The sequence below is a fragment of the Pyrus communis genome, chromosome 11, assembly GCF_963583255.1.
Source record: "Pyrus communis chromosome 11, drPyrComm1.1, whole genome shotgun sequence".
NCBI classification, from domain to species: domain Eukaryota; kingdom Viridiplantae; phylum Streptophyta; class Magnoliopsida; order Rosales; family Rosaceae; genus Pyrus; species Pyrus communis.
In genome coordinates, this window is record NC_084813.1 from 25,526,061 (window position 1) to 25,540,118 (window position 14,058).

At 35.2% G+C, this 14,058-nt stretch overlaps 2 protein-coding genes across 2 annotated transcripts in view; both read right to left on the reverse strand.

The window, feature by feature from the left end:
- The window catches only part of LOC137709289 (uncharacterized), a 69,165-nt gene that overhangs the window by 14,874 nt on the left and 40,233 nt on the right, over positions 1 to 14,058 (reverse strand). The gene's annotated exons all lie outside the window — the stretch shown is intronic.
- On the reverse strand, positions 155 to 1,494 carry LOC137749389 (ankyrin repeat-containing protein NPR4-like). Its single transcript, XM_068489480.1, has 2 exons — positions 1,066 to 1,494; positions 155 to 781 (listed from the first exon to the last, which is right to left on the reverse strand). Exons 1-2 carry the CDS (start codon positions 1,435 to 1,437, stop codon positions 170 to 172), a joined length of 984 nt encoding a protein of 327 aa, XP_068345581.1. The 5' UTR covers positions 1,438 to 1,494; the 3' UTR covers positions 155 to 169.

The following is a 14,058-nucleotide window of genomic DNA, read 5'->3' on the forward strand; positions in this document are numbered from 1 at the left end:
AAATTATTTATATCTTCTGGAGAACAAATAAAAAAAATTGAACAATGGGGTTTTTATTATAGGAACCAAACACTTAGTAGTGTGTACAATGCATACAAGCTTTCTTAGAAGTGATAACATTACATTACTACAATTACACAATTAATGTGTCGCATACCCCATGAAGAATTTATATCCAGTGTTTGATTTTCTTATCGAATACTCGTTCACAATAAGTAGACTTGAAAATCTTAACGAGCAGAGGAAACTGCATCCCAACAAATAAAGTGACGGGTATAGTAGCAAGGAAAATGAATGGATAAATAAACAATAATTTATTCTGAAACATGATGAATAGGGCAGAAGAAAAGGCAACCATCATGGTGGTGATGGAGATCAAGAGTGCGGAAAGGCCTAGTATCATCTTTGTGGGTAGAGATTTGAGGAAATCATCTTCAGCAAAACGTGATGTAAGGATGCTCAAAAATATCAATGCTGAAGTTGCAGAAGTACAGAGCGAAATAGCATCCGAACCTATAAAAACCATAAATTCCTTTCCGTTTAAGAATATGGGAAACCCTGTCACTTGGTTGTTTCCACCAGGAACAGTATATACTGCAGCAAACATGATTGTAATAATGAGGGCATTGACAACTGTATAAGATTTTGCTGCACTTCTCATCCACTTTTCTCCATCCTCGAGCAATTCCTTGTGTTTCTCGGTAAATAATTGAGGGGGTGTTAAACCATCTTTGTTTAAAGTTGAGGCTCCCGAGAGTGGAACCACAATACTCTCTACCTCCTGCATTTCATTGAACAAAAACTTATACATCGTAGTGATATGAGGTGATCGTGTTCTTTCAGTAATTATAAAGGAAAAAAAATGCTTCATTTGATACATGAATATAATGAGGTAGAATTTATATTATTCTTAGATGGCAATGGCATGGAACAAAGCAAGAAAGAAGTTAAATTTCAGGGTATTAAGTGACACAATTTGCATTTCGTGGGGTTAAGTATGCGGATTGAGTTTCAGGGGTCATACATGTAATTAAGCGTAGAAGAATAATAAAAGATCATTCTAACCTTGTACCATTGCCTTTCTCTCTGCATTTGGAAGGCTGCACCCGCAATACGATCAAGCCTTTTGTTTGCCAATGGAGATAACATCCCGGCATAATGTAGTATGCAGTTGCCGGAATTATCTCTCAAAGTTGTAATGAGATTTCTTTGGCCAACCCCGTATATAAGGCTGTAAACATTCTCTTGACGGCATTCAACAGCATATTGAAATATGTTTTTTCCGTCCTCTAAGCCTCTGAACAATAATTCTGGTCTAGCTTCACATAGAGGCTTAACGACCTCAACAATCCCATTTTGGACAGCACTGTATACTGCTTCATACACAAGGCCATCCCTCATTTTTTCATCAGTCAACGGTTTTATCTCGTCACACATGCAGTTCAAGATTTGACGTGACCGAACATGGGTCAATTTCAGTTCACGAATACGGCTGATTCCTAGGTTGACATTCAAAACAATGTTACAACTCACAACCACATTTTTACCAATAAATAAATAAATTGATAGTTTTGACAAGTGAAAAATAGGAGCTGATATAGTTTTGACAAGTGAAAAATAGGAGCTGATTTTTCATACACAAATTTTAATTTATAGCTATCAAATTTGATAAATCAACAGGCATGATCCAACAAAATAAATTAAGATGTGTGAGAAGTTAATTGTGAATATCATTTTCCATAAAAAATAAATTAATTAATTCATGTCCACGTACCAAAAAACTTTGAAAGTCTCGATGGAAGTCCTTGTAATAAACCGAAGGCTGGGACACAAATTTAAAATCAGATTCTGCTGCCAAAACTTCTTTATATGCTGATTATATGATATATGGCATAAGACTAGTCTCTTTGCACGCACACATGCGTGCTAGAGATCTTTTTAAAATTATGGGCTCTACGCGTCCCAAAAAATGTATTGCGTTAGTTGATTTTCATTATAATTTTAAGAGATATTTTTATATGTATTGTGCATACAAAGGACTTTTTATTTATCATGCAAGAACCCAAAATTTGTTATATTTTTTGTTTTCACTTTGCGTGGAGTAATGATTTATATGTTATTCATGCAACCGTGGAAACAACAGTCAGTTTTCGTAGCTAGTAAGTTAAAAAAAAAGGTTCATACATAGTTGAGAGCTTGTTGAGGAGGGCCAGTGCAATAATGAAAATCAAGCTCCCCTCCCACCTTAGAAACCTATTTAACTATTGACCCAAAAAAAACAAAGAGTGCGAGCCTATTTTCGCTACTAGTAAGTTGAAAAAAAAAGGGTCAAACATATCATTTGGTACTACGGGATAGTGATATTTTTCTTTATTTATAAGTGAGAGGTTTTAAGGTCGATTTTCGTCAAATGCGAACTTAGACCACATCATTGCTAGCATATTGTGATGTTAAGCTCACCCCCTCACCTTTAGTGTAGATTATATCGTTTATTAAAACAAACAAAAAATCAAACATAATTGAAAAAGGGTCAAACATAATTGAGAGCTTGTTGAAGAGGGCTAGTGCAATGGTGAATATCGTTTGTTAAAACAAACAAAAAATCAAACATAATTGAAAAAGGGTCAAACATAATTGAGAGCTTGTTGGGGAGGGCTAGTGCAATGGTGAAAATCAAGATCCCTTCCCATCTTAGAAACCTATTTAACTATTGACCCGAAAAAAGAGAAACTACTAGCCTCTCTGCACTGAGTGAAATGCTTTTTATTTTTTCATCATAACGGGAATTATATATTCTAAATGCATTTATGTACGTTTATTTTGTTCATTTGTTTTTTGTTTCATTATTTTCTTCCGTTATGAGACAAATTTTCTTTGAACAAATAGTATGAGACAAATTATAAACACAAAAAAGTATGTGATCATCTTGTTGCATTAATTACTAAAAATTCAAAAGTTACATTCATTTGTATATGGACTATGTAATTACATTCTTTAATCAATCGATGCATATTTATTTATTTATTTTTTTAAATGATCTTATCTACACTACAAGGGTGGAGAATGAACCGAGCCTCATAATGGGTTAATAATAATATGATTCAAATTCACCTTTAGTACTCATTAGTCTAAAATTAGTTGTTATTGGATTTAGTCTAGTTTTTTTATTTTTCAATTAATTGAATTTTTTTATTTATGCATCTTTACTTAATATTTCAATTTGAATATTTACATATGAAAATCTAATTTTATTCAATAAAAATAGTAAAAGAAAATTTATATGTCATCATATATGAGACCTAAATCATAAGTTGATGAAATACATTTGAACCATGATAGAGGTGTATACGAAAATAAATAAATCTTAATCTACCTATCATCCTTGAACATAGTTCAAAGAAATTTCATATTCCATAAATTTATAAATATATATATATATATATGTGAATCCTTAAATAAGAGGGATCCTCATTTTTCTAAAAAAATAGGAACACCCTCTTGACTGTTGGATTTGACTTTAATGAAATTGTGTGGTTGAGATTGTGTGGCTTGTGATTTAATATTGACTACACAATTTCAAAGCCAATCCAACGGTCAAGAGGGTGTCCCCATTTAAAAAAATATATATGGGGATCCCTCTTGTTAAAGGGCCTATATATATATATATATATATATATATATATATGCTAATATATATGTTTGACAATAAGAATTCATCAACCACTTAGTACTACGGTCCAGTAGTCCAGTGGTATTCCTCTTCATTTGTAAGTGAGAAATCTTATGTTCGATTCTGACCAAAAATGAATTTGAACCACATTATTACTAGTCTATTGTAAAATTTAGCGTAAATAATATCGTTTGTTAAAAAAAAAAAAAAAACAAGAATTCATCAATCATTCTGTTTACACAACCATCTTCTCCAATATTTCTCATTGGTGTAGAGTATAAGCATAAACTGATAGTAAATGTACACACTACTTTTTCTAGCTATGTGGTACGCTATTGCAGGATGACTAATCCAAGGGACAGTGCTTGGGTGCTGCCTATTCGGTACGCAATTTGCTCACTATATTATGTGGCCCAATAAGATAGTAACACCTGTTCATTTATACTTTCTCAAATCAAAGTGACCAAATACAAACTTTTCCTTTAAACCTGTGACCAAACATAACCTTTCTTCTTCCTCTCTTCTTGCCAACGCCAGATCTCAGCCCCCAGTCCCTTTCTCCTCCGTCAAGCACACACACTCCTTCCTCCAACGTTTCCATCGATTATAGCCCAAATCAAATCTGACCTTATCACCACCAGCCTATCTATGCGGCAAATCTAAGTGCCCTAGTATTTTCTAGACTTATCCTCTGTAACTCAGTTTCCAAATTTAATTGAAGATCATGTTTAATCGAGGGTCAGGTGCTGGTTTGGTCGGATTTGCAGAGGAATGCGTGAGATTTTCAAAGGAAGGCAACCAGGGAGAAGATAGGTTGGAGGGGACAAGGATGGTTCGACGGAGGAGGGAGGTTGGAGGAGGAGGAGTTGGGATGGGATCATGGGATCCAATCAATGGCTTCGAAGTTGCAGATTTGCCATGGCAGGGGTAAAGGAAGGAGAAGGTGGGTGTTTGTTTGTTAACATAGCAAAGAGTTTGAGAAAGAATTAAATAGACAGGTGTTACAATCTTATTCGACCATCTAATATGGTGAGTAAATTGGGTACTGACTAGTCATCACCCAATCATTATGAATTGTGCAGGAGCAACTCCAGTTTTGTGAATTGTGTCATTTTACAATTTTGACTTTATTTTAATTGGGTAATTGTAGTTTTTTTCTATCTAGTAATGGCATTTTAGGAATATTCGAATGTTCCACCATTTTGGCGTGCTTTCTCTATATATACAGATTCTTTTCTTGATTTTCACGTAGGAATTCGGATAGGCTGTGTTGGTTGGAAAAGGATCATCGTCGGAGAGATTTCGTGATTAAAATCGTCCATCGTACATCACGATGTATGATGGATGGTTCCGATGGATACTACGATCTTATTATGTTCGGGTAGGCTGACCGCATTTCATTGTCAATTCCATATTTATATCAAACCACACATATCACCTAACTAATTACTAAAAACAAGGAGATGGATAATTGAAAAAAGTCGACAAAAAAAAATGAGCAAAAGATATGAAAAGTTCTTCAACATATCAAATCGTAGTTAGAGTTTTGAGATGTAACATACCTGTGATGTTCCCTAGATTGCCTTGTTCATTTTCTTGACTTTCAACATTTATATGAAAATCACTCATGGGACCAGCATCTTCTATGCGTATACCTAACAAGAAATACGACTTCCTCGTTCAAAATTTTGTAGATAGTGTCTTGGACATAATGACCAATTATGGTAGTACCCATTTGTAATAAGATTCAAGAAAAATATTAGGGAGATCACCTTATTTGAACCACCTTATGAGACTCTTTATGTGAAAAGTGACATTTGTACATGACACACATAATGTTGACAAATTTGATGGTAGTAAAAGAAAAGGGAAGATATTACTAACGTTTATAGATCAACGATTGCCAGAATTTGAACGACGTTCCACTCATAAATGCAGAGGGCACACTAGCAATTGCAGACAAAGGGGAGTATCTTCCTTGGCCTCGAGTATATGCCAACAATGGGCTATACTGAAGTAACATCCATGCAAAATCTGTACGTATGTATTTTGACCAATTATCATATATATATATATATATATGTATATATAGGGTAATTCTCATTCTACTACCTTGAAGTGTCATGGTTTTTAAATTTTCACATATTAAGTTCCTAGTGTCATACCTAAAATGAGGATTGTGGGACACTTTCATTATTCTGTTAGGCTTTTCGTCAGAATGTAAGTTAACACGTGACGTGGCGCTCGGTGGACTAATTGTGCTCCACATGTAAATATGGCACCACGTCACGTAGTGCTTAGTCATTGTCCATGTAACTTAGGTTCTGACAAAAAATCTAACAGAAGTATAAAAGTGTCCCACAATCCCTACTTTAGGTGTGACACTGAGATGAAAAAAAAACTTGATGTGTGAAAGTTATAGGTGTGACACTGAGATGAAAAAAAAAACTTGATGTGTGAAAGTTATATATATATATATACACAGATTGCTTAAGGGGAGGGATCCCCATTTTTTCAAAAAAATGGGGACACGCTCCCCACCGTTAGATTGGTTTTAATGAAATTGTGTGGTTGAGATTAAAACTCAGGCTACACAATCTCAATCACACAATTTCATTAAAGTTAAATTTAACGGTGAAGAGTGTGTCCCCATTTTTTTAGAAAAATGGGGATCCCTCCCCTTAAGCAATCTGTATATATATAAACACACACACACACACATATATATATGTATATATACATACACACACACACACACATATATATATGTATACACACACACACACACAGAGTGCAGAAAAAATGATTCGGTTAAGAGCGGTTAGGTTACCAATTTGTTTGGCAAAAAGACAAAAGACAATAAGTTGAGAGCCGTAAGAGCCATCTTCTGGCAGTAGATATAGTGCTGGTGTGAGATCGAAGAGGTACCGAACTATATCCCATCGGTCATGCATAGCTGCGATTAGAATCGGAGTCATTTGGCGGCCCTCTTCGGCAATGCTAATCAGGTTCTCGTTCTTCGTAACAATGCATTTTACCATATTGAGGTTGTCTCTAGCAGCATGAGCAAGAGCCGTCCAACCATCACTAGATTGTTTCTCCAATTCTTCCTCCGTCATCCGCTTCACCAGCTCTTCCACAATTTGCTCCTGCTTGAATATTACTGCGTTGTGAAGAGCTGTCCCCAATGAATCCATTTGCTTTGTTGCATCGCTGTGTCGGCCAAGAAACTCCTCCGTTACCCGCCAATCACCCCTCCTTACAGCAGCGAAGAAAGCTTGATAATCCCGCCGCTGGAAGTCATCTGCAAGGGTACGTATGTAATTAAAATGGCATTTTATACATATATTAACTACTTTCTTCTTCAATTCTCGTGGAGTAACTTAAAATAACTTAATTCTTAAGTACATAGCATGTTATGACTTTAATCTATTTTCTATTTATACACAACAATTTCTTCACACCCAACTTTTATCACTCATACCCAACACACCCAACAATCTCTAATCTTTGGATTTGATATCAAGGTTTTGAGATTAATACCTTTAAGTGAAACAGGGATTATAGGGAAAAAAAATTAAATTTAAAATTTAAATAGAAAGATAAAAGAAAATAATGCACAAAATAGTGATTAATAAGTCAAGTCTCGCTCTCTTGGTCAATTAATCATCAAGAGTTGATGATCACTACTCCTTGAATTTGATATCTTGAGATAAAACCTTGAAAACACGTCCATTCATTCATCATGGTTCCATCCTTAATAATTCATTAAAAATGAGTGAACATGCATTCCTTACATATGAGGAAACCAGGAGAACCTTTCATATACATTTAATATTTTGATTTTGATGATGGATACCTGGGTCTTGTATGTTCAATCTGCCAATTTATCCAAAGGAGATTTTATTATCGGTATCATGATCATGTGTTTATATATGAAAACAAAGAAAGAAATAGTGAAGCAAGTATAAGAAATTAACAACTCACAACTTGCGTTTTTCAGGGTTGAACAGTGCTTTCAAAGTATCCCAAGCAGCTTTGGCGGTGGTTTTGTCACGGATAGAAGGAAAAGTACGCGGCCCGCAAGAAAGTTGGATTGCATGCAAAGCTTTGGCATTATTCTTCCTCTTAAACTTAAAGTCCCCAACGCCCTCCGTTTCAGGGGGTTCACTTTCAACAGCGTCCCAAAGATCTTTAGAGAGCAGATAGGTTTTAACGCGGATACTCCAATCCGTATAATCATGTTCTCCGTCGAGGATTTGAGGAACAATTGTAGTACTAGACGCAGCCGCCATGCTTCTAAATCTGTCAATTTTTCCAAACCAGATTTTATTAGTTAGGTCACGATCATGTATGTGTGTGAGAAAATAAAGAAAGAAATAGTGAACCGAGTATAAGGAATTAACTACTGACAATTGAAATGCGGAAGCCTTCAGAAAATGCTTCAGCTTGAATTGATGATCTATAACATTGGTGCTACTACACATATATAAATATACTAATAGTCAACGACAAGATATCATATTATGTTGATAAACTGATAATTTGCTCCTTTTTAATTAAGGTTATAAAAGACGTTAGGTGCTAGTCGAACGGCAGGATGGGGCCTAGCGCCTAGACAGCTAGGCAGGGCCTAACGCCTAGGCGAACTAGGCGGAATTAAGTAAATTTATTATATTTCCTGTAAATAAGTATCTGTTTATGCTTAAAATATATATAATTGTATCATAAACTACAAAATAGAATGACATATACATTATGAATTATGAGAACATAATGAAAACCTAGGAAACAAGCATATAATGTGTGTCTGTGTGTGTGTTCATTTCATTTAAGTATTTAACAAGTCTCTCACAATTTATCAAAAAAATAAAATGCAAAATGAAAATTATCTATTTTTTTTTTTCTAAGTGAGTCGACACCTAGGCAGGTCTAGGCGGGCTAGGAGGGTGCCTAGGCGGTCTAAGTGCCTTTTCTTAATTTTCAAACACATACGCATTAATCGGGACAGTGACTAGCCACCTAGCAATTTTAAAATGTTTTTATTACGAAGTTGTCCTTTATTTTAGAGTATTGTTATTGGTACTCCAAAAATCTTATTTTGCATTCCAATTATATTTTTTTTTTTTTTTGAACAAACGATATTCTCACTAAGGGGGAGGGGATGGGCTTAGCCTCACAATGAGCTAGCAATAATATTGTTCAAACTTGCATTTAGTGAGAATCGAACCTAAGACCTCTCACTTACAAGTGAGGAGGAACACTACTAGGCACTAGACCATAGTACTTTATAATTAGAAGAAAAAAAAATACATTTGTGAGAAGATGATAATTTGGAGTGTTAATAATAGTTCCTATATTTGATTGATGTACACTTATGGATCGACAAATTTAGAAATACTTGACAATATTAATCAAAGTAGTAAAAATTAAAAAAAAAAAAAAAAAAAAAAACTTTGTCTTTTGCAAGGAAGAATATGTTATTGCCATTTTTTTAATAATAGCAAGTTGACATGTTATGATACTTAATCATTTTTATTAATTAGTAATGTTACACTCATCATATTTTTCATATAACTTTAAGGGTTAATTACAAAAAACTACCTCAAGTATGGGTCAAATGACACTTTCATACCTCATCTTTTAAAATTGACAATGTCATACCTCATCTTACGAATTTGTGTCAATGTTATACCTTCCGTTAGCTTGGCCGTTTATTTCTCAGTTAAATGCTGACGTGGCTTGATCCGGGACCCATTTTTATTAAAAAAATTAATAAAAAAATTATTAAAAAATTAATAAAAAATTTATTAAAAAATTAATAAAAAAATTATTAAAAACAAAAAAAATCATTTAATATTATTTAAATATTAAAATAATAAAAAAAAGTACATAAAAAAACATCATCTTCCCTCTCCTTTCGTGCATCTCCCCCCTCTCTCTTCCCCATCATCTTCCTGCAACCCAGAAAAGAAGAAGGAGAAAGAAGAAGAAGAAGAAGAGAAAAAAAAAAAAAAAAAAAAAACCCAAACCAAACCAAACCCAGTTCATCCCCCGTCCCCCCACCACAAACGCAACCCCCTGCAACCTAGAAAGGAGGAGGAAGAAGAAGGAAACACAAAAAAAAAAAAAAAAAAAAAACCAATGGGAAATCCAGTTCGTCCCTTGCAGAAGAAGATGGAAGAAGAGGGAAGAAGAGGGAAGAAGAAGAAGAGAGAAGGAAAAAAAAAAACAGCAGCAAACCCGTCCCCTCCCACCCAACCCCACCCCCCGCCCAACCTAACCCGCAGAAGAAGAAGAAGAAGAAGAGGGAAGCAGAAGAAGAGAGAAGAAAAAAAAAAAACCTAGTTCGTCCCCCTGAAGAAGAGGGAAGAAGAGGGAAGAAGAAGAAGAGAGAAGAAAAAAAAAAAAAAAAAAAAACCCAGTTCGTCCCCCTGCAGAAGAAGAAGAAGAAGAAGAAAAGGGAAGAAGAGGGATAAAGAAGAAGAGAGAAGAAGAAGAAAAAAAAAAAAAAAAAAAAAAAAGCAAACAGCAGCAACCCAGTTCGCCCCCCTCACACCCACCCTCTCCCCTCCACACCCATTCCCCTCCACACCCATTCCCCCACCCCCCTCCCCCCCCCCTCGCGCCCCGGCCGCCTATTTTCTCCTCGCCCAGGAGAATGGATTTTTTTTTCTGGGTTTTTTTTTTTTTTTTTTTGGGGTTGTAGGTAGTGGGTGCGAGGTTGGGTGCAGAGGGTGGGGTGCGAAGGTGGGGATGTTGGGTGCGTGGGTGTGGGGAGAAGAGGGGGTGAGGAGCAAGGAAAACAAATTGGTTTTTTTTTTTTTTTTTCTCTTCTGTTTTTCTGGGTTGTAGTTGCAGAAAGGGGAAGAAGATAAAGATGGGGAGAAGGGAGAGAGGGGGGGAAGGGACGAATTGACGCTGGTTTTTTTTTTTTTTTTTTTAAATAATTTTTCTTTATTATTTTAATATTTAAATAATATTAAATGATTTTTTTTTAAATAATTTTTTTATTAATTTTTTAATAAAAATGGGTCCCGGATCAAGCCACGTCAGCATTTAACTGAGAAATAAACGGCCAACCTAACGGAAGGTATAACATTGACACAAATTCGTAAGATGAGGTATGACATTGTCAATTTTAAAAGATGAGGTATGAAAGTGTCATTTGACCCATACTTGAGGTAGTTTTTTGTAATTAACTCTAACTTTAATTTAAAGATCAAATGAACAGTATCAAGTAAGCCTAGCTGAGAGTTAGAAGCCATACTTTGCATACAAATTAATTTAAGGATTAAAGCAGCAATATCAAGAAAGCCTAGCTAGGAGTTAGAAGCCATACTTGGCGTACAAATTAATTTAAGGATCAAAGCAACAATATCAAGTAAGCCTAGTGAGGACCTGGAAATTTAGAAGCCATGCTTTGCCTACAAATTAATCTAAGGATCAAATGAGCAGTATCAAGTAAGCCTAGCTGGGAGTTAGAAGCCATACTTGGTGTACAAATTAATTTAAGGATCAAAGCAGCAGTATCAAGTAAGCTTAGCTGGGACCTGGGAATTTAGAAGCCAGACTTTGCCTACAAATTAATCTAGGGATCAAATGAGCAGTATCAAGTAAGCTAGAGTTAGAAGCTATACTTGGCGTACAAATTAATTTAAGGATCAAAGCAACAGTATCAAGTAAGCCTAGCGAGGACCTGGAAATTTAGAAGCCATACTTTGCATACAAATTAATCTAAGGATCAAATGAGCAGTATCAAGTAAGCTTAGTTGGGAGTTAGAAGCCATACTTGGCGTACAAATTAATTTAAGGATCAAAGTAGCAGTATCAAGTAAGCTTAGCTGGGACCTGGGAATTTAGAAGCCAAACTTTGCCTACAAATTAATCTAGGGATCAAATGAGCAGTATCAAGTAAGCAGGAGTTAGAAGCCATCCTTTGCGTACAAATTAATTTAAGGATCCAAGCAGCAGTATCAAGAAAGCCTAGCTGGGACCTGGGAATTTAGACGCCATACTTTGCCTACAAATTAATCTAAGGATCAAATGAGCAGTATCAAGTAAGCCTAGCTGTGAGTTAGAAGCTATACTTGGCGTACAAATTAATTTAAGAATCAAAGCAGTAGTATCAAGTAAGCTTAGCCGGGACCTGCGAATCTAGAAGCCAGACTTTGCCTACAAATTAATCTAGGGACCAAATGAGCAGTATCAAGTAAGCCGGAGTTAGAAGCCATACTTTGCGTACAAATTAATTTAAGGATCAAAGCAACAGTATCAAGAAAGCCTAGTTGGGACCTGGCAATTTAGAAGCCAGACTTTACCTACAAATTAATCTAGGGATCAAATGAGCAATATCAAGTAAGCCTAGCTAGGAGTTAGAAGCCATACTTTGCATACAAATTAATTTAAGGATCAAAGCAGCAATATCAAGTAAGTCTACTAAAATGACAAAAATACGCTCAATAATAAAAATGGGCCAAAATAATTAGACAAAAAATGAGGGTATTGTTGTCATTTTATCCTTATTTAATGGAGATTTTTCATAGAATGATCAAAATGATTGACGGTGGACAAACTCATGACCACTTCTATTGCTTTCAAATCTCTTGAATCAAAGTTAGTTATGCTAACCTGAGGAACCATTTTGATTAACAAAAAAATTATAATTTGCTCAAGTGGGCACTACCCTTCCAAAAACATCGAAAACAAGGGATTCATTTCCTCCAAGGATCTTGTGTTTTTTTTTTTTGTGATGCTAGAGAGATTGAATATTTAGATTATGTTTTCTAGATCATATTATGTGGCGGTTGATAATTGGACTATTTTTTAAATCATTAAAACAGGAGTCAAACCATCAACCACCACATCTGTTAATCAACAAAAAAAAAATTGTCTAAAAATTTAGGATCTGTTTGGTACTCTACTTGAATCTAACTTTTTAAACTCAAAAACAATTTTCACATTTTAGACCTTAGAAACTTGCTTGGTAGAACTATTTAAAAAAACTGAATTCAAGACTAACTCAAAAATATAGTCTATTTTCTAAAAAAACAAAAAGTGAGATTTTAGAGTTTTTAAACTTAAACTCACTCATTTCTTTTCTCTCCCTCCTCCCCTCTCACTCCAAATCTATCTCTCTCTTTTCTTCTTTCTATCTCCCCCTTCTCTTTTTTGGTACATTTTTCGTCTCTCCTCCAATCCGCTCTCTTCATTCTCTCAATTCTTTCTCGCTCGTCTTCCTCTCTATCTCCTCCGATCCTCTCTCTTCTTTCTCTTTCCTCCAATCATGTCTTACTTTCTTTTCTCCACTCTCCTTTTTCTCTTTTGACCTCCTCTTTTTGGGTCTGTTTGTCCAGTTTAAGTTGTAAGATTTAAAATTTTTAAATCTCATACCAAACAAGTTTTTGAGTTTTAAAGAAATGTTTTGAGAAATGATAAAAACTTTCAAATATGATACCAAACAAGCACTTAGTCTCTCTAGCACTTTCTGTATTTTATGGTCAAACACTTGCATATTTTTACATTTACTTTTACCCCACACCAAAACACAAAGTTTTGATCTAGTCCAAAAAGTTATGTCTTGGTCCTCACCTTGAACACAGTGTTGAGCAAAAATTGTACACAATATGTAAACAAATAATTTACTCGACACAATTTCACCCTCGTTCATTTTTTCGAAGAGGGTTTTATTAATTTGAGTTCGACCCATTCTAGGCTACGCGCCTATTAATTACAACCCTTCATTTGGGAAAGGAATACCCTTTGATTCTAATATGAATAAATCGTAACTTGGGATTTGGGTGTTTATTTGATTTTGTGATTGCATCTAGGTAGAGCCCTAGATTACCTATGTACCTTTGTTGAGGGATCAAGTCACTCGTAGTTCCTTGGTATTTGGTACTTGTTTGGATTTGATGCCTTGTGCAGTTTTAGCTCATGCGGGCGAGGACTTTAAGCCATTGGAGCGGTATGCAGCTTCGTGCCATTTAAGTCTTGTTACGGTTTCGTGCCCTTTGATACTTGATATAGCTTCATGCCATTTGAGATTTTGTTGCGGCTTCATGCCTTTTGATATGGCTTTGTGCCATTTGTAGCGGCTTCGTGCTATTTGAAATTTGATGCGGCTTCATGCCATTGATTTTTGATATGGCTTCATGCCTTGTGAATCTTGACGTGGCTTCATGCCTTGTGAATCTTGACGTGGATTCATGTCGTTAAATAAAATTTGATGGATATTTTTATTTATTTATAAATAATCAATCAAACTTGAAAAAGTGAGTTTGGCTCAATGTATTGAGCCTCTCTTTGTAGAGCCGTTTTCTATGGTGGGATTTAATTTTCCATACTTTTTGTCTACACCTTCCTCTGGCACGCTTGTAATTGGGCAC

Coding starts and splice junctions, on each gene's coding strand:
- LOC137749389 (XM_068489480.1), bottom strand. CDS start 1,437: ATGTGTGACGAGATAAAACCGTTGACTGATGAAAAAATGAGGGATGGC. Junction 782..1,065: donor GAGAAAGGCAATGGTACAAG/GTTAGAATGATC, acceptor AATGAAATGCAG/GAGGTAGAGAGTATTGTGGT.